This window comes from Morchella importuna (genome assembly GCF_003444635.1).
Source record: "Morchella importuna strain M04M26 chromosome Unknown Morimp01GS023, whole genome shotgun sequence".
Classification (NCBI taxonomy): Eukaryota; Fungi; Ascomycota; class Pezizomycetes; order Pezizales; family Morchellaceae; genus Morchella; species Morchella importuna.
In genome coordinates, this window is record NW_025763420.1 from 577,391 (window position 1) to 600,529 (window position 23,139).

General features: G+C 48.4%; 8 protein-coding genes across 8 annotated transcripts; 3 read left to right on the forward strand and 5 right to left on the reverse strand.

The window, feature by feature from the left end:
- Positions 1-314: 314 nt before the first annotated feature.
- Positions 315-983, reverse strand: LAJ45_07363 (uncharacterized protein; the record flags this gene model as incomplete). The annotated part of the gene is made up of 2 exons (XM_046116921.1): positions 315-568; positions 650-983. 2 exons carry the CDS (start codon positions 981-983, stop codon positions 315-317), a joined length of 588 nt encoding a protein of 195 aa, XP_045969956.1.
- Positions 984-1,679: 696 nt separating this feature from the next.
- LAJ45_07364 (uncharacterized protein) lies at positions 1,680-3,068 on the reverse strand (the record flags this gene model as incomplete). The annotated part of the gene is made up of 3 exons (XM_046116922.1): positions 1,680-1,762; positions 1,833-2,587; positions 2,656-3,068. The coding sequence occupies 3 exons, from the start codon at positions 3,066-3,068 to the stop codon at positions 1,680-1,682; spliced, it is 1,251 nt and encodes a 416-aa protein (XP_045969957.1).
- A 5,496-nt stretch (positions 3,069-8,564) lies between these two features.
- LAJ45_07365 (uncharacterized protein) lies at positions 8,565-10,060 on the reverse strand (the record flags this gene model as incomplete). The annotated part of the gene is made up of 5 exons (XM_046116923.1): positions 8,565-8,977; positions 9,038-9,312; positions 9,371-9,734; positions 9,794-9,949; positions 10,012-10,060. 5 exons carry the CDS (start codon positions 10,058-10,060, stop codon positions 8,565-8,567), a joined length of 1,257 nt encoding a protein of 418 aa, XP_045969958.1.
- Positions 10,061-10,652: 592 nt separating this feature from the next.
- On the forward strand, positions 10,653-11,383 carry LAJ45_07366 (uncharacterized protein; the record flags this gene model as incomplete). The annotated part of the gene is made up of 4 exons (XM_046116924.1): positions 10,653-10,675; positions 10,763-10,890; positions 11,111-11,213; positions 11,269-11,383. 4 exons carry the CDS (start codon positions 10,653-10,655, stop codon positions 11,381-11,383), a joined length of 369 nt encoding a protein of 122 aa, XP_045969959.1.
- A 975-nt stretch (positions 11,384-12,358) lies between these two features.
- Positions 12,359-13,198, forward strand: LAJ45_07367 (uncharacterized protein; the record flags this gene model as incomplete). The annotated part of the gene is made up of 4 exons (XM_046116925.1): positions 12,359-12,389; positions 12,446-12,568; positions 12,618-13,057; positions 13,106-13,198. 4 exons carry the CDS (start codon positions 12,359-12,361, stop codon positions 13,196-13,198), a joined length of 687 nt encoding a protein of 228 aa, XP_045969960.1.
- Positions 13,199-14,430: 1,232 nt separating this feature from the next.
- On the reverse strand, positions 14,431-19,880 carry LAJ45_07368 (uncharacterized protein; the record flags this gene model as incomplete). The annotated part of the gene is made up of 12 exons (XM_046116926.1): positions 14,431-15,115; positions 15,178-15,392; positions 15,468-15,606; positions 15,666-15,981; positions 16,031-16,541; positions 16,596-16,829; positions 16,880-17,091; positions 17,150-17,414; positions 17,468-17,962; positions 18,013-18,108; positions 18,158-19,750; positions 19,830-19,880. The coding sequence occupies 12 exons, from the start codon at positions 19,878-19,880 to the stop codon at positions 14,431-14,433; spliced, it is 4,812 nt and encodes a 1,603-aa protein (XP_045969961.1).
- A 729-nt stretch (positions 19,881-20,609) lies between these two features.
- Positions 20,610-22,026, forward strand: LAJ45_07369 (uncharacterized protein; the record flags this gene model as incomplete). Its single annotated transcript, XM_046116927.1, has 9 exons — positions 20,610-20,658; positions 20,743-20,765; positions 20,840-20,850; positions 20,910-20,939; positions 20,995-21,078; positions 21,133-21,189; positions 21,254-21,673; positions 21,727-21,893; positions 21,947-22,026. The coding sequence occupies 9 exons, from the start codon at positions 20,610-20,612 to the stop codon at positions 22,024-22,026; spliced, it is 921 nt and encodes a 306-aa protein (XP_045969962.1).
- A 238-nt stretch (positions 22,027-22,264) lies between these two features.
- Positions 22,265-23,114, reverse strand: LAJ45_07370 (uncharacterized protein; the record flags this gene model as incomplete). The annotated part of the gene is made up of 3 exons (XM_046116928.1): positions 22,265-22,591; positions 22,648-22,847; positions 23,006-23,114. The coding sequence occupies 3 exons, from the start codon at positions 23,112-23,114 to the stop codon at positions 22,265-22,267; spliced, it is 636 nt and encodes a 211-aa protein (XP_045969963.1).
- Positions 23,115-23,139: the final 25 nt, after the last annotated feature.

The following is a 23,139-nucleotide window of genomic DNA, read 5'->3' on the forward strand; positions in this document are numbered from 1 at the left end:
CTCATGGGTCATACTAATTTAGACGGATATGGAGTTTTAGACGGGCTTTTCATGTCTCTCGAGTGATATACCATGATTTACCGCTCTAACGCGTTAAGGTCCAACCTATTCAGTATCATTACTACATATTCATTCCAACACAACAAGTACTAAAATATTTTACAACACCCTAAATCACTTCTACTACATGTAGTTAGTGCTCGTAATCGCACACCAATTCTTCACGCAGCACCAACCGCAACCAACCCCACGCACCCACCAGAACCTACATTAACCCGTCTACCACCCCCCCCCCCCCTCCCCTCCCTCGAAATCTACAACAACGCCACCACCCCCTCCACCCCACCCTCCGGACCGCTGGCCGCCACCTCCCTTGCCACCTCCCCCCTAATCCTCACCGCCACCGCCGCCCCCTCCTCATCATCCAGCTCAGTCCTCACCCCATCCCCATACCTCGACAGCAGCCACCTCCCCTCCGCCCCCGCCAGCAACTTCTCCCTCTCCTCACTGCTCGGCCTTGGGATGATATGGTAGTGGACATGCGGGACCACCTGCGCTGCATGTACGCCTGCCCACCGTACCCCACTCTCCCCATCAGCCCTCCTCCAACACACGCACACATAAACAGAGGGAGAGCATAAACACCAACCGTTATTCTGCACAACGTTAAAGTCCCCCACACCCACAACCTTCACCACCGCCCTCGCAACAACCGGCAACCACGCACCGATGCCGCCGCTCTGGGCCGGCGTCAGGTCCGTCAGCCGTTCTTTGTGGGCGCGGGGACACACGAGGACGTGGCCGCGGGTCAGGGGCTGGATATCCAGGAAGGCCATGACGTGCGGCGTGGCCAGGATTATGTGGGTTGGGGGGTCGAGGGGGGCTGCCGGCGCAGCGTGTGGGGAGGACGGAGGGTGCGGGGGGAAGGAGGCGGCAATTGTGCAGAAGGGGCAGCTGTCGGGGTTAGAGGCGGGTGCGGCCATGGTGTATATGTGGTTAGGGTATACGAGGGAGGGGGGTGGGGGAGGGCTTAGGAGAATAGTTATGAGCTTGAGATGATGCTGATAGCTGGTAGCTGATCATTACTAGGACGAACTTGAAGTTACCGGTTGTTACCGAGGCAGGCCCCATCCCCGCGCACGTGCGAGCTACCTAACCTTTATCAGTATGTATGTACACAACCCACCAAGCGCACACCCCAGCGGGGGGCGGCAAAGATCAAAGCGGTTGAAGCGCACGGAAAGCTGCAGTTTCGATCATTGGCTCTTACTATATGTCGTTTGGGCTAACCAGATGTGTACAAGCTTCTACATCTTTACTAGAGGGATAAAGTGCCAATGATTGCTACGGCTACAATCTCAAAAAAACATAAAAATTAAAAATAAAAGATGAATATATAGAGAGAGATCCGTGGGGGGGGTGCAAAGGCCACACTAGACTGTCTCTCTTGCGCGTTGGCACTATCAACTAAGTAGTTACATTGGATCATTTCTTATTCTTGTTCTTTAAAAAGAAGCTCGGTATTGTTTGGGTATCTACATATACACATACGCGGGGAATTCTTGGGTAGTGCAGATAGCTACAGATCCATCATGTCCCTATATTCATAGCAAGAATAACGGAAGAAAGAAAGAAAGCAAGAAAACGAAGGAGGATAATACTCCCGCTAATAAGCCCCATCACCAGAAAAGCACTCTCCCCAGCATGCCACCTCTGCCCCCCTCCCCGCCCCATCTGCCTAGCCCATATGCCCACCCCACAACTACACCGGAAAGTCATGCAAATTCTTCCAAAACGCGCCATACGGCCCATCCCCCCACTTCCCCACCTACCCGACAAACGCTCCGTATCCAGCACCGCAAACACCACATCCCTCCACCACCCCCCGGTAAACTCCGGCTCCAAAAACACCTCCATGAAGATCTCCGCCACCTGCGCACTCGGATTAAGAAACACGCCGCACCCCAGCGCGCCCAGCACAATCCTCGTATGGCCCTGGTGCGCCGCGACGCGCAGCAGCAGCCGAATCTTGTCACGCATCAGGATGCGGTCCGCGTCCAGCGCATACCGCGGCGGATTCGTCGGCGTCAGCAACGGCGCATACTGCGCGGCCACGGAGACCACCGACACGCGCTTGTGGTCGTGGGGCGGGAGGATGGCGTGGCCTGCGCGCACGGAGGCGCGGAAGACGGTGACCTCGGGGGAGTAGATGGCCGAGACGGGCGGGAGCGGGTAGAAGGACGGGGTGAGTGTTACGCTGAGGGTGGAGCGGAAGCAGAGTTCCTCCTCCTGTGCCATGGCGCCGCCGAGCCAGCCGCCGCCGACAGCGTAGGCGTTGGCCAGGTTGAGGACGAGCACAGGGAGGGGGTCGCCCATCAGTTGGCCGAGTGAGATGGCGACGTTGAAGGTGTCGCCGTCGACGATGCGGATGCGCGTGCCCGGGGCGCCGGGGCCCTCGGGGTCGCTGTAGGGGAGGACGAAGCCGGGGCAGGCGGCGGGGTCGAGAGGTGGTGGGGGCGCGGCGGCGGTGAAGAGGAGCGAGGGAGGGGCTGGGGGGCGGAGCGCTAGAATTTCCGGTATCATTGTGCTGCGGACGGTGGGTTAGCTATAGCTATCTTGAAGCCCATATATAGCTGGGGCAGGTCATGTAGTTACACAGTTTCCGCTGCAATAGCAGCTAGATTGACGTCCCTTCTTCGCGGAGTATTCCTTGCGCCTGGGGACCATCCGTCGTCGCCGGAGCTGTTACCGCCACCGCCTCTATGGCTCCTGGCGCTTTCCCTCTGGGCCACATCCTGGCGGACCCATTGTAGGTCTCTGTATAACCCGTCAGAGCCTCGGTCACCGCCTCTGATTTGTCCCGGCGGTGTAGCGACTCTGGCTGCAAAATGGGGCGACGATGTTCCCGACGAGGACGCAGACGCAGACGCAGACGCAGATGATGGTGAAGGTGCGGAGGCGGCGGAGGGGGAGGTTCGGGGAGCGGCTCGTGGGAAATTGAGTTTTGACTGGATGAGCTTCCGTTCTGAGTTGGACTCGTTGAAGGGCTTTCTGGGTGGTGGGGGCATTGTGAGCGGGGAGCTGCACCTGGAGAAGGAAGAGGTTGGGGGTGTTTCGAGCTCGGAGAAGATATAAAATTTGTAGCTATTTGGTCACGTGCAGATGTAGCTGCGACTCGAGGTAATTAAGGATGGTGGTTGGAGCTGTAAAGAGTCACAGCGGTTGAGTCACGCGTGCCAAGGAGACTTCATGGGATGTCACTCGTGCAGGGGGGCGGCAACAGCTGTGCAGCTAGATAGCTAGGCGACCGTACAAGCTCTATATATATATTGCGAGGGCAGACAAAGAAGCAGTCAGACCAACCAACAAAGGGCCAACAAAGAACGAAACAGCGTCCGAGTCCGTCAGCTGGAGGAACATGGGCATTGTCATTGTTTCGATCATATGGGTCTTCGAGTCGCGTCGAAGAAGCATTGGGAAATCGTTGGATCGAAGCCGGATTACATTCGTATTATAAGAGCATCGATCCCTGGCCTAGCCTTCTAGCTACCAATGGCTCTCAGCACAGCCTAAACTCACCTTTAGAGTACTCCCCCCAAGTAAACTTCTCTCCTGTTCCTACTACCAACTCCTCCTCCCACCCCGAAACCCAGCTCAAGCCTCACTACGTACAGAGAAGAGATGATTATAGAGAAGAGATAACACGGGGCAGCTTTAGGATTCCTTGCATGAGTGGTTTTTTCGTGCGTGCTCTTAATTGGTGTCTCAACATGCAAACCGATGACCCGAGAGTGTGTCAGTGCGCTACCCGAGGCTAGGTGGTCTAGTACTAAGGTTCATGGAGTATCACTCGATTTCGAATCCTTAATCTTGTTAACTATTAGCCTTGCACGGCCTCTAGCTGTGCGGGTACTTGAGCTTATGGACGATTTATACTGGCGCTACATTCCACGTCGGAGTTGGAGAACATGAGAAACTACGGGGTAAGGGGTGAGGGGAATCAGGAGACAAGAGTGAACGGGACCAGGAGCCAAAGGGTAAATAAGAGCAAAAGAAACCCGAGCCCGAGAACTCCCCAATCCTTTTGTTGTCCCCCCGCTCAGAAGCCAGAGGAAAACGAAAAGAAAGGCAACAAGGGACGGAAGCCAAAGAAAAACTAGAAGCCAACAGGAACAGAACCAAGAGGAACAAGAGCCAAAGGAGACAGGAGCCCAGAGCCAAAAGGAACAAGAGCCAAAAGGAACAAGACTGGAGAGCCAAACAGGACAGGAACCAAGCCAGAAAAGAGCAAAAACGAAAAAAAAGAAGAAATCACCAAAAAAAAGTTCACCAACCATTTCATCCCCTCCTCGCAACTCAGACAGAAGACGACAAAACGAGAAGCAAGGCCCGCATCCGCGCCCCAACAAGACCAGGCCTTCGAAACCGAAGTTGATCAATAGCCCGGCAGCCCCCCACCCACCTGTAGCCCAACTCTGCACAGCGAAGAGCCACAGGGGGTGGTTAATGGTGTTGCAATCATATCAGCCCCAGCGCCAACAGGGCCGGTCTCTTGAAATCGTTGCAACGATTATAAGTCTAGCATTCCCCCTTACTAGGAGGGCTAATGGCGCTGGGCGAGCCGGAATCCCACTTATTGGGACCTCTGCTAAGTACCATGGGCCCCTGGTAGGTGGCAGGATCTGTGGGAGGGGTGTGACACCTCCCGGAGTGGTAGAGCTCCTGGATGGGGGAATGGGGGAGGGGGGGAGAAGGGTGGTGAGATGTTGCGCTTTTATAGTAGAGTGATAAATACCTTGGGTCTTGGCGTGAGTAAGTACGTACGGTTAGACTGGGGCTTTCCCCAAGGGTTCTGTTGATCATGTGTTGAGTGTGCATGTCTGAAATATGCCAAACCTCGTTCAGAAAGGGAGGGGGAAAAAAAGGGTGACTATGAATTCGGTAAGGTTCATTTACTGTACGTACGCTTTTCTTGTACGAAAGCTATATAGCGCGGCACCCCTGAAGTTGGCGTCCAGATACTGAGCTAGGGAGTATTACATTCAGAGAGGAAGGAAGAGTAGCAATGTTTTTTTTTACCAGGACTCGAGCTATGCAAGGCCTAGGGACTTCCTCGACTCCTAGATTTTCCCATGAGTTTCTTTCGACTTGCTTTCGACCTGGCCTGAACGGTTACGCGCATATAGCTAGCCCATACTCTTAATTCATATTGTCTTACCACTTCAGTCATATAGAGAGCTCAGTCAAATACTTCTATTGTTTTTTCTTTTCAGTGAGGTGAATCTAGAACAGTGAGACGGGGGATTAGCACTGGATCATAGATTATCACTCGCGATCGGCCGCCTTGTTGTGTCGAATTAAAGCTCAGTGCGGTCAACGAGGACGCTCGAGGCGAGGCTTGAGGGTGCCCTCGAGGTGCCTCGTCCTCATTGAACTCTGTCCTTGTCTGCCCTTGAAGTCCGGCACTGTTGTTCTCGATGTTATTGTCACGATGTTGCGCATTGTATAATACAGCTACTTTTTTTTTTAGCTAGTACATGGCTATAAACTACATACGTTCGGAGGACTAGCATAAATATCACAACCGCAAACCACAAAAGTTCGATTGGTAGGGTTTGCAGCAAATATGGCCTTACTTTTTAGAACTTAATAGTTTTTCGTCGTTAAGCAACCCGGAGCTGCGCGCACGGGGGGGGGGGGGACGGGAGTGTGATTTCACGTTTTACTCTACAATATTAATTCATAAATCGAGAGCTGCGAGGGCTCCAAAACATGACAAACGTTTTCATCCTTTTACACCCTCGGTATATCACAGTTAGAGGTATCACCCAGGGCGCAAGAGGGAAAAACGGCTTGACGCAACATTAAAATACCCCCTTCCTCCCCCACAAGGGGAAGGAAGAGGGCAGGGAGACCAAACGTACATAAATTAGCCCACTTCCCCGTAAATGGAGGGATTGGTCAAGGAGACCTAACGCAACTCGGCCCCCTCTCTCCCCACAAGGGGAGAGAGAGGGAGGTTACGCCTCCTCAACACCAGCCCGGGCGCCCAGGCTTAGGTAGAAGAGGAGGGGGGAGGTAGGGGCAGAAGATAACTCCCCCCAGACTCCCTTCGTCCTTTATGCCAGAGGGGCCAGGAGAAGGGGGGGAGTGAGACCATCCCCCATCGGGACCCTTTTAATCAAGGGCCCACAAGGGGGATGGAGGGAGAAGGCCTCCCATCCCGGCCGTTCCAACGGAACCCTTTACTCAGGGATCCAAGGGGCAAGGAGGGAGAAGGTGGGTTTTGAGGTAGCCCATGATGGAGAAAGAAAGAAGAGGGACAATGTGTGGGCTTATAAAGGAAGAATAGTTCTCTCCAAGCCCCGTTTTTTGCTGCCTAAACTTGGGGTGTACTTGGTAGGTTAGGGCTTACAGGTAGAAATGTACCAACTAGGAAGGTTCTGTTTTTTTTTGTGGTCCCTGAGCTAGCTGGTACACGTAGCTTTCTGTGATAACTACATGTAACGTATCGACTTATCGCCTTATCGCCTTATCGGGCCTGGTAGGCCCTAACAATTAAAAAGTGACAATCAAAGGGATAGAAAGCAACTTTTCTCTCACCTAAGTACATGTAACTCTTTAGATAAGTTCATTGCAATGCCTTGAACTGCCAAACGGACCATAAATTAAAACATCCACAGTATTTGCGGTTGGCCTGCAAAAAGGGGACAACCTTAGACCGTAACAAAATAAGCATCAGTTTCCTCTTCAGCTGGGCCGTAACTACATATAGATACATGTACGTAGCTATGAGCTACCTCATGGTCGCGAGTTACTACTCTTACTCGACCCTTCCCTAACGAATGCTCCACTCAATTCCCCTAGATAATAAGAGAACCCACTAGTCAGCCGGTTGTATGCTTTCAATCAACGTGTCGACTCGGTTTCCAAACCTGGCATACCGTTAAGGGGTCCCCGATATTTTTTTCCTCTCAATTTGGGCAAGCCGGCTACCATGCAGAGTCAGAGTTTCTGCTCTCGACCAACTGGAGCTAAAAGAAGTTCGAAGATTAAGGGAAGTATACATGTATACTAGCAGTTGGCTGAACTCGCGAGCGCGAGTTCCTTTTACTCCAATTAGTTGTGCCTTTCGTGGGGCCTTCCACCTCGACCGCACCACCCCCCAGGTCCTCCTCCCCCACCAGTTGATGATTCCGCTGCAAATAGCTTATTTGAGGTATCTCTCAATACCATCCAGTTAATTCAATTTAATGATAGTATACCTCCCCGTACCCCGTCTTTTGATACCCCGTTGATGATAGCTCTCTCTATACATTCATGGAATCTCAATACCCCTAGAATATTTGAAAGATTGTCTGTACCGTTGAATCCGGCCTGTTGACGGATTTGAAATTTTGAGTGGCATTTTGGGTGGACTGGTTGCTATGTAGGGTCAGGGTTTCCGCTCTCGACCAACCAGAGGGCTCCGGCGCACGCAAGAATTAAGGGTAGTTCATATTAGATACTAGCACCTACTACCCCTGGCACAATAAGTACATGTACTGGAGCCCGCGTCCTCCAACCTCCCTCTCTCGAGTTGTGCTTTACATATATGGAATTCTTTTCTGGATATATATACACGTATATATGCGACCTATGGTTTGACGTGGGTATATAATGGGTTCGTATATGAGATTCCATAGCTCATTTACTAAAGTAGAGATACTTGAGAGAGCGGTGTATTAGAGCACTATAGCCGCTCTCCATGTGGCCATATAAGATCCAAAGAGCCGCGAGATGATGTGCACGTGGCTGAATTCGAAAGGGATATACATATGCTCTACCAAGAACATCTATATCCGATAAGGCCAGAAGGGATATTTTTTATTGTTTGGTGGTTACTCGTACTTTTTGGGCGCCGCGTAGCTTGAGCATCTATCTGCACCCCGCAGCACACAGTGATGCAAGGCCCCCAGGGATCAGGCCCGTACCAAACGTCTCTTATCGTGAAAGTTACTCGTAGGAAGTGGGTACGAGGCTACCATCACACAGGTATAGAGGCAATGTGAAGCGGTTATGTACATGTAATTGATAAGATACCGGCGAGTACATATAACCAAAAAGACAGCAATCGCAAGTCTATACGTAAGTCACAACACTTGAATCATATGAATTAAAAAAAAAAAAATCACCTGAATCATAGAAAATCACCCGCAACCAAAAGCTAACCTTACCGGATTTATACAGAACCAGGGCTCTCGCCGCAAGGAATAAAAAGAAAGCAAGTGATATTTTTTAAACCAGGCATTGTGGCACGCTATAACATCGCAAAAGAATATATATACTCAAAAAACGCTCTATCAATTCACCTCTCCATTTTTTAGACCCATCCGCCCCGCCCCATTTTAATTCATGGCCTCATGAAAAAAGCAAGAAAAAATTGACAGAGAAAGAAGAAGAAAAGAATATGATAGTAACAAAAGAAGACAGAAAGTAAGTAGTAAAAGAAAAAAGAGGATAAGCCTGCCAACTAACTACCTAGTTACACCGCAAACCACGAAACCAAACCGCTAAACGTCCTTCTAAGCCTCGATTTCCAAAGACCTTCCAGCCCTCTCTACAGCGTTAGCAGACGCCTGCTGCTCCTTTCCATGCTGCTCTACAACTGCTTCCCTAGCGCCCCGGACAGTCTCCAATATTCCTCTCAAGCTCTGCCTCCAGATATCTAGTCTGCCGGCAACCTCCTCCCACTCGTGTTTACCGAATGAGCGGTATGTGGACCGGTGGATGAGGAAGGTCTGGTTGAGCTGCGAAAGCTTACCCTCGACAAGACCGGCACGGATCACGTCGATGACCCAAAGCTCGACTTCTTCACTAGGAATGTGCAAGCGTCGGGCGATGATGTTGTAGGGGAGTTCACGGTTAGGTGCTTGTGAAGCAAGGGAGGCGAGGGTGAGGAGACGGATCTTGCGGAAAGCAATGGGGTGGTCGATACCTACACCCAGGTCAATAAAAGTAAAAAAAAAAAGGTGGGGAAGACTTTAGAAGGACCAACCGTTGTCGTCAACCCAGCCGTCGTGCTCATCATTGAACTCCTCGTAGTCCTCAAGATCTCCACCAATGAAAACCTCAAGGAGAGCAAACGCCTCAGGGTCAGTGTTGGCAAGTTTTTGTACGGCGTCAAGGGCAATCAGGTCGTCGAACTCGAGGCGGGAAGGAATATTGACACCGGCCTTAACGAGGCGGAGAGCAAGAGCTCGGGCCTGCTCAGTGGCTGCATCGGCGGCGGGGATGGTCTGGAGAGCCTTGAAAAGGAAGGTGTAAAATTCACTAGACCGGGTGAGTTAGAGATAAGTTTATTATTTTTAATAAGATAAAGTGACCATACTCGTTGTCGCCAAACTTCTCGGCAGTGTCGGCAATGGAGAGGTACAACTCCCTGATCTCCTCGGGGGAGGAACCCCACTCGCCAACCCACTTCTCCACGTTCTTAAGCTGAGGCTGGAGCGTCTCGTACATTCCACAGTCAGAGGTAAGCTTCAAGGTTGTCTTCAAGACCGGGTATCGGAGCTTGCTGTCGGCGGGGAGAACATTGAAGATGGTTGAGAGCGCATGGATCGACAATGCAGGTCCGTTGTGTGGTGATGTAGGAGGGGGGGTCGCAAGGTTCTGGAGAACTGTGGGGAGAAGGTTTGGCAGCTCGGTGGAGCTGCGGATCAGGTGGATGAGGAGGTTGTAGGCGGGGATGTACTCTGTCCAATGTTAATATTTACTTTATATGTTTTATATGTATGTGTAGAAGTTAACCTACCCTTCTCTGGCGCGGAAGAAAGTACGCTACTCGCGTCAACGATCTTTTTGAGTGCCGTCTCCTTGTCTCCAGCCTCAATAAGAGCCTCGAGTTCCGGAGCGAGAGCCTGCGATCCCTTGCGGGTATCGATGTACTGGGCCATCTCGAGGATTTGGTCTACCCTGTCCATTAGCCCAATGCCCTCCAACACTGCATTGTCTGCATATTTCGGGAGTTACCGTCGAACGACCCCTCGACCATAAGGGTGTTTATCGTAGGAACCTCCATATTTGCGGTTTGGGCGATTTCGAAATGGCTTCGAGATGTCGATGGATGAGGTTCTTTTTCTGATAGACGTTGTTTAGTGGGGGAGGGAAGTGTGGGCTCGCCAAGACTGCAGTAAAAAAAGTTACGCTCAGTTCATGGAGGGGCTACCGGGATGGATAATGCGCCGGGTCGGTAATTTAGGTCACTTAAAGTAGACAATTGGCATGGCCCTGGGGGGTTTACACTACGAATGGGGGGTTATTTTAGATTTTCGGTGTAATTAAGGTCGATAGTTTTTAGATATACAAAAAAAAAAAACAAGGAGTTTGTGGTCGTGAAATTTCCATATCAGGTGACTAGGGCTGCACCCTTGCCTACACCGTCACAACACCCACCACCAATCCACACAATCACACTCGAATCACAGCTACCCTGCCAAAAGTTGTAAACGCCACTACCAACTCTACGACGACACTCGCCCGCCAACCACGAGATATTCCCTCCGACGAACCCGCCGACAAACCCTTTTCGTACGTCTAAATCGCCGACGCGCTGCTCGCGAAGGAAATGCTGACTGGGTGGAAAACTAGACACCAACAACTAAACCGCAATCATGGTTAAGAAGAGAGCTTCCAAGTACGGTTCCCCCTAGCAGATAGACGGGACATTGGGGCGCATGTGGGAGACGAGATGATGGGATTGGCTGCTGACCCGGAAAAATAGCGGTCGTAACAAGAAGGGACGTGGTCACGTTAAGCCGATCCGTTGCTCCAACTGCTCCAGATGTACCCCTAAGGATAAGGCCATCAAGAGATTCACCATCCGTAACATGGTCGAGTCAGCTGCTGTCCGTATGTGCACCCATTCACCCTACACTTTGCTTTTTCCAGCTTGGATACCCAAGGGAGGATTAGGAGGGAGGGGGGGGGTTGGTTGTCGGGGGTGACAAGAGGAGGAATATATGGAAATAAAATAAGGGGAAACCCCGGGGGGGGGGGGGGGGAATTGAGAGTGGAATGCTGTTGAGATCGATTGGTAAGATGGGATGCTGACCGTTCTGCGGCGACACAGGTGATATCAGCGATGCCTCCGTCTTCCAGGAGTACACCATCCCCAAGATGTACTTGAAGCTGCAGTACTGCGTTTCTTGCGCCATCCACGGAAAGATCGTCCGGTCCGTACATATTTGAATCTCAAGCTCCAGCTTCCTCAACTAATAACTTTCACAGTGTCCGTTCCCGAGAAGGTCGTCGCAACCGTGCTCCTCCCCCAAGGATCAGGTACAACAAGGACGGCAAGAAGGTCAACCCCAACCAGTCTGCTAAGACCGCTACCGCCGCCTAATTGTTTCCTTTTATCTCCTAAATAAATAAAAAAGTTAGGTGTGGGGATGGGAACGGAGGAATGAATGAGAGGGAGATCTAACTGTAAAAGTGGGCTCTCTTTTTTTTGTAGCACAAAAGAATCGTTTCTCTAGGGGTGTTGAATTTCAAAGCTTCTTTTCTTCTGTCCATGATGATAAACAATGTGATCACGATATGGGAAGATTGTTTCTGCTTTTTCTTTTGAGGGTTTCGGAATAGAATCTGATAATCAAATTTTTACTGGGTCTGGATCGTGTGATCATGAGTTCTCACTCGAGATAAACACTCGGTACATTTTTTTTTTTTTTTAATTCATTAATTGCATGCAACCTTACAGTTATGGCAATAATCCCCAGAACTACCCCCTCCTCCGCCACCTCTCTCGCTCTGCCTGACATAGAAAATTATATAAGAATTATATCATGTTTGTCCTATTCTTCGACTGCAGCGTCTATCAGTGTCCCCTATTCCTAGTTCCCTTCTTTCTTCTTCTGCATTTTCGTCTCGTCCACCCCTCTCATGTCTCCATCTAGTGAACTGTTTCTATATCTTTACTGCTGCTTCGAGTCCACTTGTTTTCCAGAGGAGTTTGATGATCGTGTTGTGCTCTTTATAGGTCGGTACATTATGAGGGCAGAAAGCTTCGAGTTTGTCTGGTAAAGACTAGGGCTATTATTAAAGTAATATTTCTGTGAGCTATTATTCTTGTCCGTAGCTCGTCGTGCCTAGCAATTGTGACGCCCAATGGCTCCGAGTTACGTTCACCTTATCGCTACACCCGATCATCAGTAGTAGTACATAGTCCAATGATCCTAGGATACATAAGCGCCTGAACGGAATTACCCGGCAACTAGTACTAGTAATCATATTCATTAATAATGACGCACCTCCCCCTGAGATTCCAGCTTCATCAACCCGACCTCAACTTCCCCATATCAGCCATTGTATACCCACCATGTTCACCGGAATAGTAGAAACGATTGGGAGTAAGACCCCCTATCTCTCCAATTCCTTACTACATTCCAAAAACTAATCCACATAGCTGTCTCCTCCCTCATCCCACAAGACGACACCACCACCGGCGGTGGCGGAACTTCCTTGACCATATCCAATGCCGCCCCAATTCTCACTGATGTCCATCTCGGTGACTCAATCTCTGTCAATGGTTCTTACCCCAATCGCCTCTCGCTGAAACTGAGCTAACAAGTCCTCAGGAACCTGTCTCACCGTCACCGCCTTTGACAATGACAGCTTCAAGGTCGGCGTCGCCCCCGAAACCCTCCGCCGCACAAACCTCGGCTCTCTCACTGTTGGCTCCTCCGTAAACCTCGAGCGCGCCGTTGCTGGGCACGTCCGTTTCGGCGGTCACTTCGTACAGGGCCACGTAGACACCATTGCGACGATATTATCAAAGACTCCAGATGGAAACGCTGTGACGTTCCGCTTCCAGCCGAGGGATAAGGATGTGCTGATGTACATCGTGGAGAAGGGGTACGTGACTGTTGATGGTGCGAGCTTGACTGTTGTCGCCGTGTCCGACGACTGGTTTGAGGTTATGCTTGTGGCATACACACAAGAGAAGATCGTCACCGCGGCAAAGCCTGTGGGCGGTGAAGTCAACATCGAAGTCGATATGACAGGCAAGTACATTGAGGTGGGTCTACTACCCCTGATCTTTAGGAATTGTGCTGATTTGCTGTAGAAACAAGTGAAGGCGTACCTCGGCGGAGCCAGGGGTTTTATGCTGGAATCACTAGTGGAGAAGATCGTAGAAAGAAAGTTGGCACAGAAATAAGTAACTACATTGTACACGACCTGATATCCATCGAATATATTACCACCCTGAACCCCAATATAAAACCTGCAATGTGATCATTGACATCCGGTAGGAGCAATGTGGCTCACGGGTTTTGAGATATCAGGCTTGTCATTCGCTCGTTGGGGCAGGGCTTTGCTGAAGGGGCAGAGCCTGCCTGAGCTTATTTGGGGCTGTTTTCTTTTGGTGTGTTATTAACACTTAGCAGTGATCGGACGGGCCAAGCTCAACTCCTCTGCTAGCGATGGCTGTTTCTTAGCGTAAACGTGGCTTTTCTTAAATGATCAACGATGAGTGGTTCTTCTAATTATCGCGGCCCAAAGTTTTGACCGTACTCAAGGGCAATACCCAACCTTTCATAAGGGCTCATCTATGTTTGTTCTTTCTCAAGGATTGCGTGTATGTGCTGTATCGCCCTCCCCTAATATATAAGTAAATAATGAATGGGATTTATGAGTTCCCGTAGCCTTGAAGGGAAGCTTGAACTCATGAAGATTCGATGATCTGACACGCGTCTTCGGGGCGTGTGGAGCCTACGCTATCTCTATGCCTTGTCTTAAGCTGGTAATATGCCTCTATGCAGTCCTAAACAGTCCAATGTAGCTCAAGACGCCTACTATCCTCCTTGGTTTGATGTGCCTGTGGTATCAATCAAGTATCTAACATGGCCCACCCTCGGCAAGAATAGACCATAGTATTGCATATATGTCAGCTCTAGCTGGAGAAGTGAGGCGTGGAAAACCGCTCAAACTCTAGTGCCTCTATCTTGTATAGATGTCGTTCTTCTGTCTCGGGCATATACAGAGTGCAGTACAGGATCAGCAAGAATTCTGTGACGAGTTATGTACATTGCACACCGCACTAGAGGTAATGTAGAAGATAAGTGGTATATAAGTAATTAACCGAGACCAATAACTAATCTATCATTTGCATACCCGCCATCATACACGAACACACTCCACATGTTCTCCAATAATACACACTAATATACAGGCTTGAGGTTTTATTTTCAGGACCCCAGATCTATAACGCATAATCCATAATCGTTCAAAAACCGCACGGCCCCCACCCCCCAAGTACCTTCTAATGATTACACCCACTAATAAATATTACACCACGGCCCCACATAAGAACATCTAATGTTACAGGTTTCAAAAAAAAAAAAAAAAAATATAAACGAACCAGCACACAAAAATAGTTCAAAAATGAAATTACACCATCTCGTTAACGACATCCCTCAAAATTGGCCTATTTCCCAAGAAATCTGCCCTCGACGTAATATTTTTCTTCCCATTAATAACCTTCACCAACTTCGCCGCCCCCACTTCAGAAGCACCTTCAGAAGCATCTCCAGAAGCACCTTCACGGCTTTCCTGTCTCTGAGATTGGGACTGTGTTTGGAGTATGGGCATAAAATGACCAGCCTGTGCCTCCGCAGGTAGGTCGTACACCCATTTCTTTCTTTCCATTAACCCCACAAAACTAGCCAATAGCTCATTGGTGCTCAATGTTGTCTTACTGCCCAAGATTATTAACTTTGTCTTGGCCCTCGTAAACGCGACATTGATCCTTCTCCAATCCCGTAGCAACTCGCCAACATTCTGGTCATCGTTTGAGCGAACGAGTGAGATGATAACCACCTCTTTGTCGCGGCCTTGAAATTTGTCCGCAGTGTGCATTTCGACAGTAGGCCGACTGCGGAGGAGGTTCTGAATGATTTTGATTTGAGAACGATAGACGGATATAACACCAATGGAGGAAGGATCGATCCCGGTTGTGATAAGACCTTCGACGAGCTGAAATGCAAGCTCAGCTTCAACAGGATTATTGATTCGATCACCTCGACGCTCTTCGCGAGCTGGGACGGTATCAGTGTTGACGAAACATGCTTTCACACTTGAAGACATGGAAGGTTAGCAATCATAATCAATCACTCGGTGTTAAATAAAACGCCATACTTCTCGCTCAACAAATCACGGATCCAGCAAGGACTGCCAGTACATGTTTTTGACTGGGAGTGGAGTCTATCAAGGCCCTTAATGTTCGGAATTTCAAGCTTCTTGTTCGCAACCTGCTCATTCCCGCACTTAAGCATTCCTTTATAAATGAGTTCATTCGATAGAGTCATGATCTCTTTACACATCCTATACTGGTGTTCTAGGTTGACAACTGCCTGTGGATGTGCTTCGCATAAGAGCTTGAACAGACTGATATCTAAACCTCCTTCTCGAGCCTCCGGATTCCTTACGAGCGGTGGTAATTGATAGTGATCACCAACAAGGATGAAAGTACTAGCCATGCGGATAGGTCCCAAGCAGACGGGCAAGGTGATCTGAGAGGCTTCATCCACTATGCAATAGTCGAATTTTCTTTCATTGAAGATTGTGCTAAAATGATGTTAGATGCTAGTTCCTAGAGATATTGGACAAGATAGAAATCAACTTACTGGTTAATACCTAAACACGTTGTTGCCACGACCTTTGGCTTGTGGAAAGCATCATGAATTTCTTTAAATGTTTTCCTCGGGGTCTCTGCTAGCTGGGCAAATCCTTTTACCAATGGATGGATTTTGGCCCCTGAGCCTATTCGCAAGATATCAATGTTGTCGTTCCGAATCTTCAAAAGAATGTTATCAACAGCCGTATGGGTGTACGAAGTCAAAAGCACACTTTTTCCCTGATTTACCAGGGCTCTTATGATGTGTGCAATAGTCGTTGTCTTCCCCGTTCCAGGCATTCCCAACACAAGCGCATAATCATGAGCTGTTAAATCAGCAATAGTATCTAATTGCAACAGGAAATTTAAACATACCAGTCATAACTTTCTCAATCGCTTTTCGTTGGTCCCCGTTCAAGCTTTCAGCGTTTTTTAAAGCATATGCAGTTGGAGAATCCTTGAACTTTGGCGTCTCAAGGTCGATAATCAGTCTCCGATACTTCTCTGCTGAGTTTGGCATCATCATCTGTATAAGATTATTCCTCACGGTAGCCATGCCGTTACTAAATTCGTCTTTGTCTAGCCTAAACAGCATTTCCTCGTCTTGGGCCTGTAATAACCAAGCATCCAGCGGCTTCTGATCATTCTTTCCGTCCTTCGTAACCTCCATAATTCCTGTGAAGACCTGGTTCTTTTTACTGTCAAACCCTGGCTCTCTCGTTCTAGCATTATGAAGTCTCCTATCAACCTGCACCGTAATTTTATGGCTTCTGATATCGGTGACATATCCCAATGCCAACGCATAGTGACTCTTCTCGTCGGAAATCACGATTGGCTCACCAAGACTGATCTGGGAATCCAGAAAGGTAAGTGTAGGGTCGTTGGTCTTCTTATTGAATGAGTACGTGTACTTATTAATCTTTCCGGAGGATTCGTTCACCGAAACCGAGCCGGGCTCGATCACAAGGTTTCCAAAACATCTCCCTACAGCTTCTCTTTCAGAGCTGATCATCCCCCAAAGCTCCCTGCGGAAACGAAACAGATCCTTTTCTTCTTTAGATAATAGAGTGTCCCAATGTTTGAAAAATCTTGCGTCAGAATTGCCAAGGTGATGGGTCATTTCTGTGAAGGCCTTTTCAGCACCACTGGTTTCAGGGGTTCCATCTTCCAAGAGCTACTAAAATCAGAATGTGTTTATTAAAAGTTCTTAGAATATAAAATTACCTTGTGATAAATGAAACATGGTGTTTTGGCGTAGCATCTTTCGCATGCATTTTTATTGCGTAGCATTTCAGGAAGAACTGTACGATTACGGCTGTAGCTAGCAATTTCATTGCGACCAATGATCATCCCACGTAACTCGTCTCGAATTGCCGGAACACGAATCATCTCTGCTCTCTCAATGTAATACAACATCCCGCATGCCACATCGATGTCTATCATCAACAGGTCAGCTAAGCTGCTAATAAAAACGGAGGAATGCTTGATACGAACCGTAACGGTCTGACATCAGGAGGGTATATAGCATAGTCTGTGCCCTGTGCATAGTCGAACTTGAATTTTGCCCACTCTTTAGCTCTAGAGGGATTGTCAAGGTCTTTTCACCGTTACTGTCGATGATTGTGGATTGAATTGTCGCATCAACATTACCCTTGAGTCCATACATGGGCGACCAAATATGTTCCTCAATATCAAGCAACTTGTTTACGGCAACAATAGGAGCACTTTTACCACGGTGGTCTGTTACTGTGGCATTCTTCTACAGGACTATTAGTTTTGCTCTGATTATCAAGGGAGTCAATAATTCTATACCTTTGGCTTCAGTGCCACAAATGTTTTTGCCCAATCCTGTATTAACCAGGACTTCGACCTCACATATTTCGTCGCAACAGGTATTTCCTCGTGGAGAACATAAAGGCTTTCAACATGCTCAACAACGAGTTTATCTATAACCTCATCCAGATAAACAGTTGAGAAATCATTTGCCATTAACGCCGCCTGAAATAAGGCGTGTAGAATATTTCCGTACACTAGCGGCCTGCTGACATCCCCTGCTGCTTTTACACGATCTTGCATGACCGATTTCCGAACACAGCTGAAAGAGTCTGCTACCACTGTACATGAAACGAGAAAATCGGGATGTAAAATGATCATGTTGTGGGCGTTGTCGACGATACATGTACGGGATGAATCAAATGACCCGATTAAATGTAGATGATCACCTTCAACCACGATCGTATCATACCAGTTCTCGCGAAGTTTGATGATACACTCAACTTTCTCTTTTTCGGCTTTCACTCTCAAAACCTAAATGATTTAGACTCTTGAATAAATAGGATTTGGAAAGCGCGGGAAACCTTCTCTTCCCGGTCTGAATGATTTTTCCATATCCAGCTTCCCAGGGAAATCTCAAGAACTAGATATCTTCTTATGCTCTTTGGTTTTAAATCTTTCTTGAAATCATTAGACGCCCAACGAAACACGATTGGGGAGACAACGCACCAGGCCACTAGATATTTCCAGTTCTTCGTCATTCCACTCATCAAAATCAATATCACCAAACTCCTCCAAGACCTGGGATGCTGCAATCTCAGTTGCGGTTTTGTGATATTCGGGCCGCGATCGAAAGAGTTGGTGTTGTTGATCAGGGCTTGATGTGTTTGGATTATTTACAGTCGTTTGGGTTGTTTCATATTTCGAGATGAGGTTTTCGACACCAGCCGCAAACTCATCATCATCGTCATCACCGAATTCATCCTCATCCTCTTCTTCCACCACACTTTTTTTGACAGGAGTCAGAATCCGCTGTCCCTTTCCTGAAGGTAGCTCCGGCTCTAAGACAGCGTCTCCTGCTAAGGAAGCCATGGTCTGATGCGTGCCTGTATTGTTTTCTGCGAGCTCTTCCGCCTTATCAAGCATCATCATATCAATATCATCATCAAAATCTCCAAAGTCTTCAGAGTCAGAGCTGGCCATATGTCCCTTTCCCTTATCATTACTATTATCTTCATCATCACCATCTCCATCCTCGTCCTCGTCCTCGTCCTCGTCCTCGCTCTCTTCGGCCTGAGGATTGATCGTATATGTCCTCCCGCCCCCTCCCCGACGAATTGGAGAGGAAGTGCCATCAAGAGGATTTTCGTGCAATGGTGAAGAGGATAGTATGTTTGGCATTGAGGAAGGTTTCTCTAGCGTTTCCTTCACCTTATCTACCAATCGACTAACCCTCGACAATCTCGACGGCCCGGGTGCACGATTTCCAGGCTCTCCTTCGCTCCTAATAGGTCCTTCAGGGACCTCATCTAGCTCAGAGATATCTTCGGACGAGACTATTTTCCTCCTCTTTAACCGCGTTTGCGGCCAGTCCGGCCCGCAACTATACGCCCTTCTCAATCCCAGAGGAGATTGATTCGTCCCTTCAACCCCAAATAATCGTGCCGCTGGATTGGCGTCGGGGTTTGAACCGCTTGAGTTACCAGTAGTCGAATATTTGCTCCACAATTGCATTGCTGGATCTGCCAAAGGTGTTTTAAGAACGCCCAGCCGCTGAGGGTTGAATGTCTCTCCACGTTTCCTTCCAATGGGAGTTACAACATTCGGTGATGCAGTTTGCTTCTTGCCCCGCCTACCTTTCTTTGGCGCAGGTGTTGTTTGTGACGCGCCATTTGGTGTCCCTCTAGGCGACATTTGCCACATGATTCGATCCTCAGGCGAATCTCTTGTTTGCAGAAGAGCCTGGGTGGGGGTCCCCTCATCACCAATTCCTATCAAATCCGATAACTGTAGTCTTGGGGCTGGAGTTTTGGGGCATTCTTTCATCGCATCAGGCCCTGGGATTGGTGTTTTTGAGTTGCTCTTTGAAATCTCTAAATCTGCATCATCATTGTCATCCCCGCCTCCACCGCCAGGTGCATTTCCGGGTCCTGTTGCTGCTTTAATTGGCGTTGATGGCTTATTGAACGCGAAAGCTCCTAGCTTGGATTTAGTCTCGGTGGAAACTGGAATAGAGCCGGCTGCCGAGTTTGTTCGGGATGCATGCGATGAAGGATCACGCTGTTGTAGAGCGTTTGGGTTCCTTTTCCAACGTGGGGCGCGCTTTGGGTACAATTAGTAACAAAATATACATACGACCAATGCTTGGATGCCAATGGCACGGAGGTGATGGAAGAGGTACCTTCGCGGAATGGTCCGTATCGAAGAAGCTCGTTGTAGGCTTTCGAGACATTGTATAGAAGAGTGTGAAGCTGGTAGATTGTGAATAAATTAAGGCCGCAAGGATAATAACTGATAAAAAGAGAAAAGAAAAAAAAGCAACCAGTTGCAGCGAAAGAAAGATAAACGAACGTCAAACGTTGAACGTTGAGGTGTTATGAGATTGGTGATGTTCTTTTCGGGAGCTAAATTGATGATCAAGACGCGTTTTGCCTAGCACGCGACGCGAGCGATCAAGCAATAACCACTTACAAGATAGCCTAGATTCACAATCTCAGGGATGGTTTTCTGGCCTGGACTGGACTGGTGCTTCACCCATGTTTACTTGAGTTCCGAAGCCAAATATACCATACGTGTAGTTTATAAACCCCATTCTATTACTTATCCATTATTATATTATATTTCCCAATGTTTCTCGCTCTCGCTCCTGCCCATTAATTCTAGTATTTACGATGCATGTCGAGTCCCCTCTGCTGTTGCATGAACCCTTTATGGGGCATGCAGCTTGAGCCTCCATCTTGTCATACAGACCCAGATATCCATAGCCGAGTTACCTATCGAAGTCACCCGGCTTTCTCCACCCCCACCTTGTCGCTCAAAAGTCCCACGGTCCAGGTGTTTCAATCGTGACTTTAAAACCCCTCGTGTGCCGATAATAAAAACCTCTTTCTCAATCTTCCAAACTTTTGTTCCTTCCTTACTCTCTTTACACTATAACTTTCTCTCTTCACTCATCATCAAAATGTCAACCAAAGATATGCCTATTCCTTTTTCCGTGACCTTCGCGGCCGGTGAGTAATTCCATAATTTTTTCTTTCTGATATTGCTTTTTTTTTGTACAAGAAAATTTGCGCAAAGCTGACTCGAGAAAATAGGTGCAATTGCGGGTATCAGTGAGGTCTGTACAGCTATGAGAAGATATGCAATGGCAGAAATCGCAAAACTAACTCAGTTATCTACTCTATGGATTAGATTCTCACTATGTATGTTATTTCCACTGAGCGCAATCTTTTCTATTACTGATACTCTCCGCTTGCTTCAGGTACCCTCTCGATGTTGTCAAGACGCGAGTGTATGAAACACCTTTCCATAAAATATCACTCGACTCTCTAGCTAAGCTTCGTTAGACAATTGCAAGACAACACCGCTGTTGGTGCTGACAGGTACAATGGCATGGTCGACTGCTTCCGCAAGATCGTCAAGAATGAGGGGTAATGATTTTTCCAAATATGAGTATATAGCTCTATATGCTAATCAGAAACCAGATTTTCGAGGCTGTACCGTGGTATCACAGCTCCAATCTTGATGGAAGCTCCTAAGAGGTAACTTCAAAGCCAATACTAGTACTGAAATTTCCCTCCAATCGGCTCTCTGACATGACTGAAGGGCTACCAAATTCGCCGCCAACGATGAATGGGGTAAAGTTTACAAGAAGCTCTTTGGCGTAACTGAGATGAACCAGCCTTTGTCGGTCCTCACTGGTGCTAGCGCTGGTGCAACAGAGTCCTTCGTTGTAGTACCTTTCGAGCTTGTCAAGATCCGTCTTCAAGACAAGGCATCTGCGGGCAAATACACTGGCATGATCGATGTTATTCAGAAGACCATCAAGGCCGAGGGTGTTTTGGCCATGTACAACGGTCTTGAGAGCACACTGTGGAGACACGTTGTATGGAACGCTGGTTACTTTGGTGTCATCTATCAGGTCAAATCCTTGCTTCCCAAGCAAGAGACTAAGAAGGGTCAGATGTTGAACGATCTGATTGCTGGATCCATTGGTGGTACTTTCGGTACCATGTTGAACACTCCGTATGTTCCCTAGACTGCGGTACTATCTGTTGCTGTTCCTGACTTGGGTTTAGTGCGGATGTGATCAAGTCTCGAATTCAAAACACTGTTCGTGTTAAGGGCGTTGTCCCCAAGTACAACTGGACCCTTCCTTCAATAGCATTGGTTGCTCGGGAAGAGGGTTTTGGAGCCCTTTACAAGGGTTTCGTTCCTAAGGTGCTCCGTCTTGGACCCGGAGGAGGTATGTGGACCCTGGTACATATTTAGTCCTAGCAGTTTTCTAACGCCCTCTAGGTATCCTGTTGGTCGTTTACACTGCCGTTCTCGACTTCTACAGAGCGTCGAGAGATGCAAAGGCTGCCCTGACCATCTAAAAAAAGGAGAAGAAAAAATCAAGAGGAGCGTGGATACTGGCGATGGTTTATTTTTTTTATTTTTTCAGTTTTTTACTTTCGTTTTGGCGGATGGGTAGAGTAAAGTTTAGAGTGGTGGATCCACGGTTTCTTTCCACGTTAGAGAAAAAGCACACTTCTTCCTTTTGCCGTTCATCTGGTCGTAAAGATGATTCCACTATTTCTTTTTGTATATATACTACTCCGTAAACTTAATTGTTCACGAAGAAGCTCCATCCTGTCGCTGTCTGGTATTCCTGGCCGCATCTGGCTCAATGACATGCTCCTGTACAGCTTGAGTGATCAACTCTCTGAGCTCCCTTTGCGTCTCCTCACTCTCAAAGTTCGGCCGCGACGCCATCTCTTGTATCCGCTGTCTCAGCGCCTCATCGACAGGTGGAAGAGACTCGTTCACATCCTCCTCTGCACTCAAGTTGACTGAGACACCCGGCGGAGGCTTCGGGATCGCCGGATCGGAGGGTTCGCGATCGCGCAGATAGGCAGCCACTAGTGGGAATGATCCGTCCTCTTCGATTGAATCCGCAGCCTAGAAGGTCAGAAAAGTCGCCCCACTTATGAGTAATTTCAAGTAGTAGTCCATACAGTCATCCCCGAGCTATTCGTGTGGTCCACGTTTGCGCCGAGCTCCTCCACGAGAACCTTTGCGACCTCTACAGTCTCTGCGGCAAATAGAGGGGTGTCTCCGTCGTGGTCTTCGACGTTCACGTTTCCGCCGTGGGTACGGATGAGGGATTTCAGCAGTGAGATGTGACCGTATGATACAGCGGCGTGGATCGGGGTGTCTTTTTGGTCATTTTAGAAAATTGCCTTGAAACGTAAATAGATGAATTGTTTTTTTTCTTTCTTTCTTATTGGGAAATATTTTTTTTTATATATATCTATATTCTAGTATTGGTGGTTGGGTGGTCATCTGGTGGGGGAGAGAGTGTGAGAGACTTACAACCGTTCTCATCATGAGCATTGACAGCAGTGGGGTCTTGCGCAAGGAACCAGCCAACAGAGGCGATGTCACCATCGCTGGCAGCGATCCAGATATTGGCGGAGGGCATGTCGCGAGGTATTTGTATCAATTGA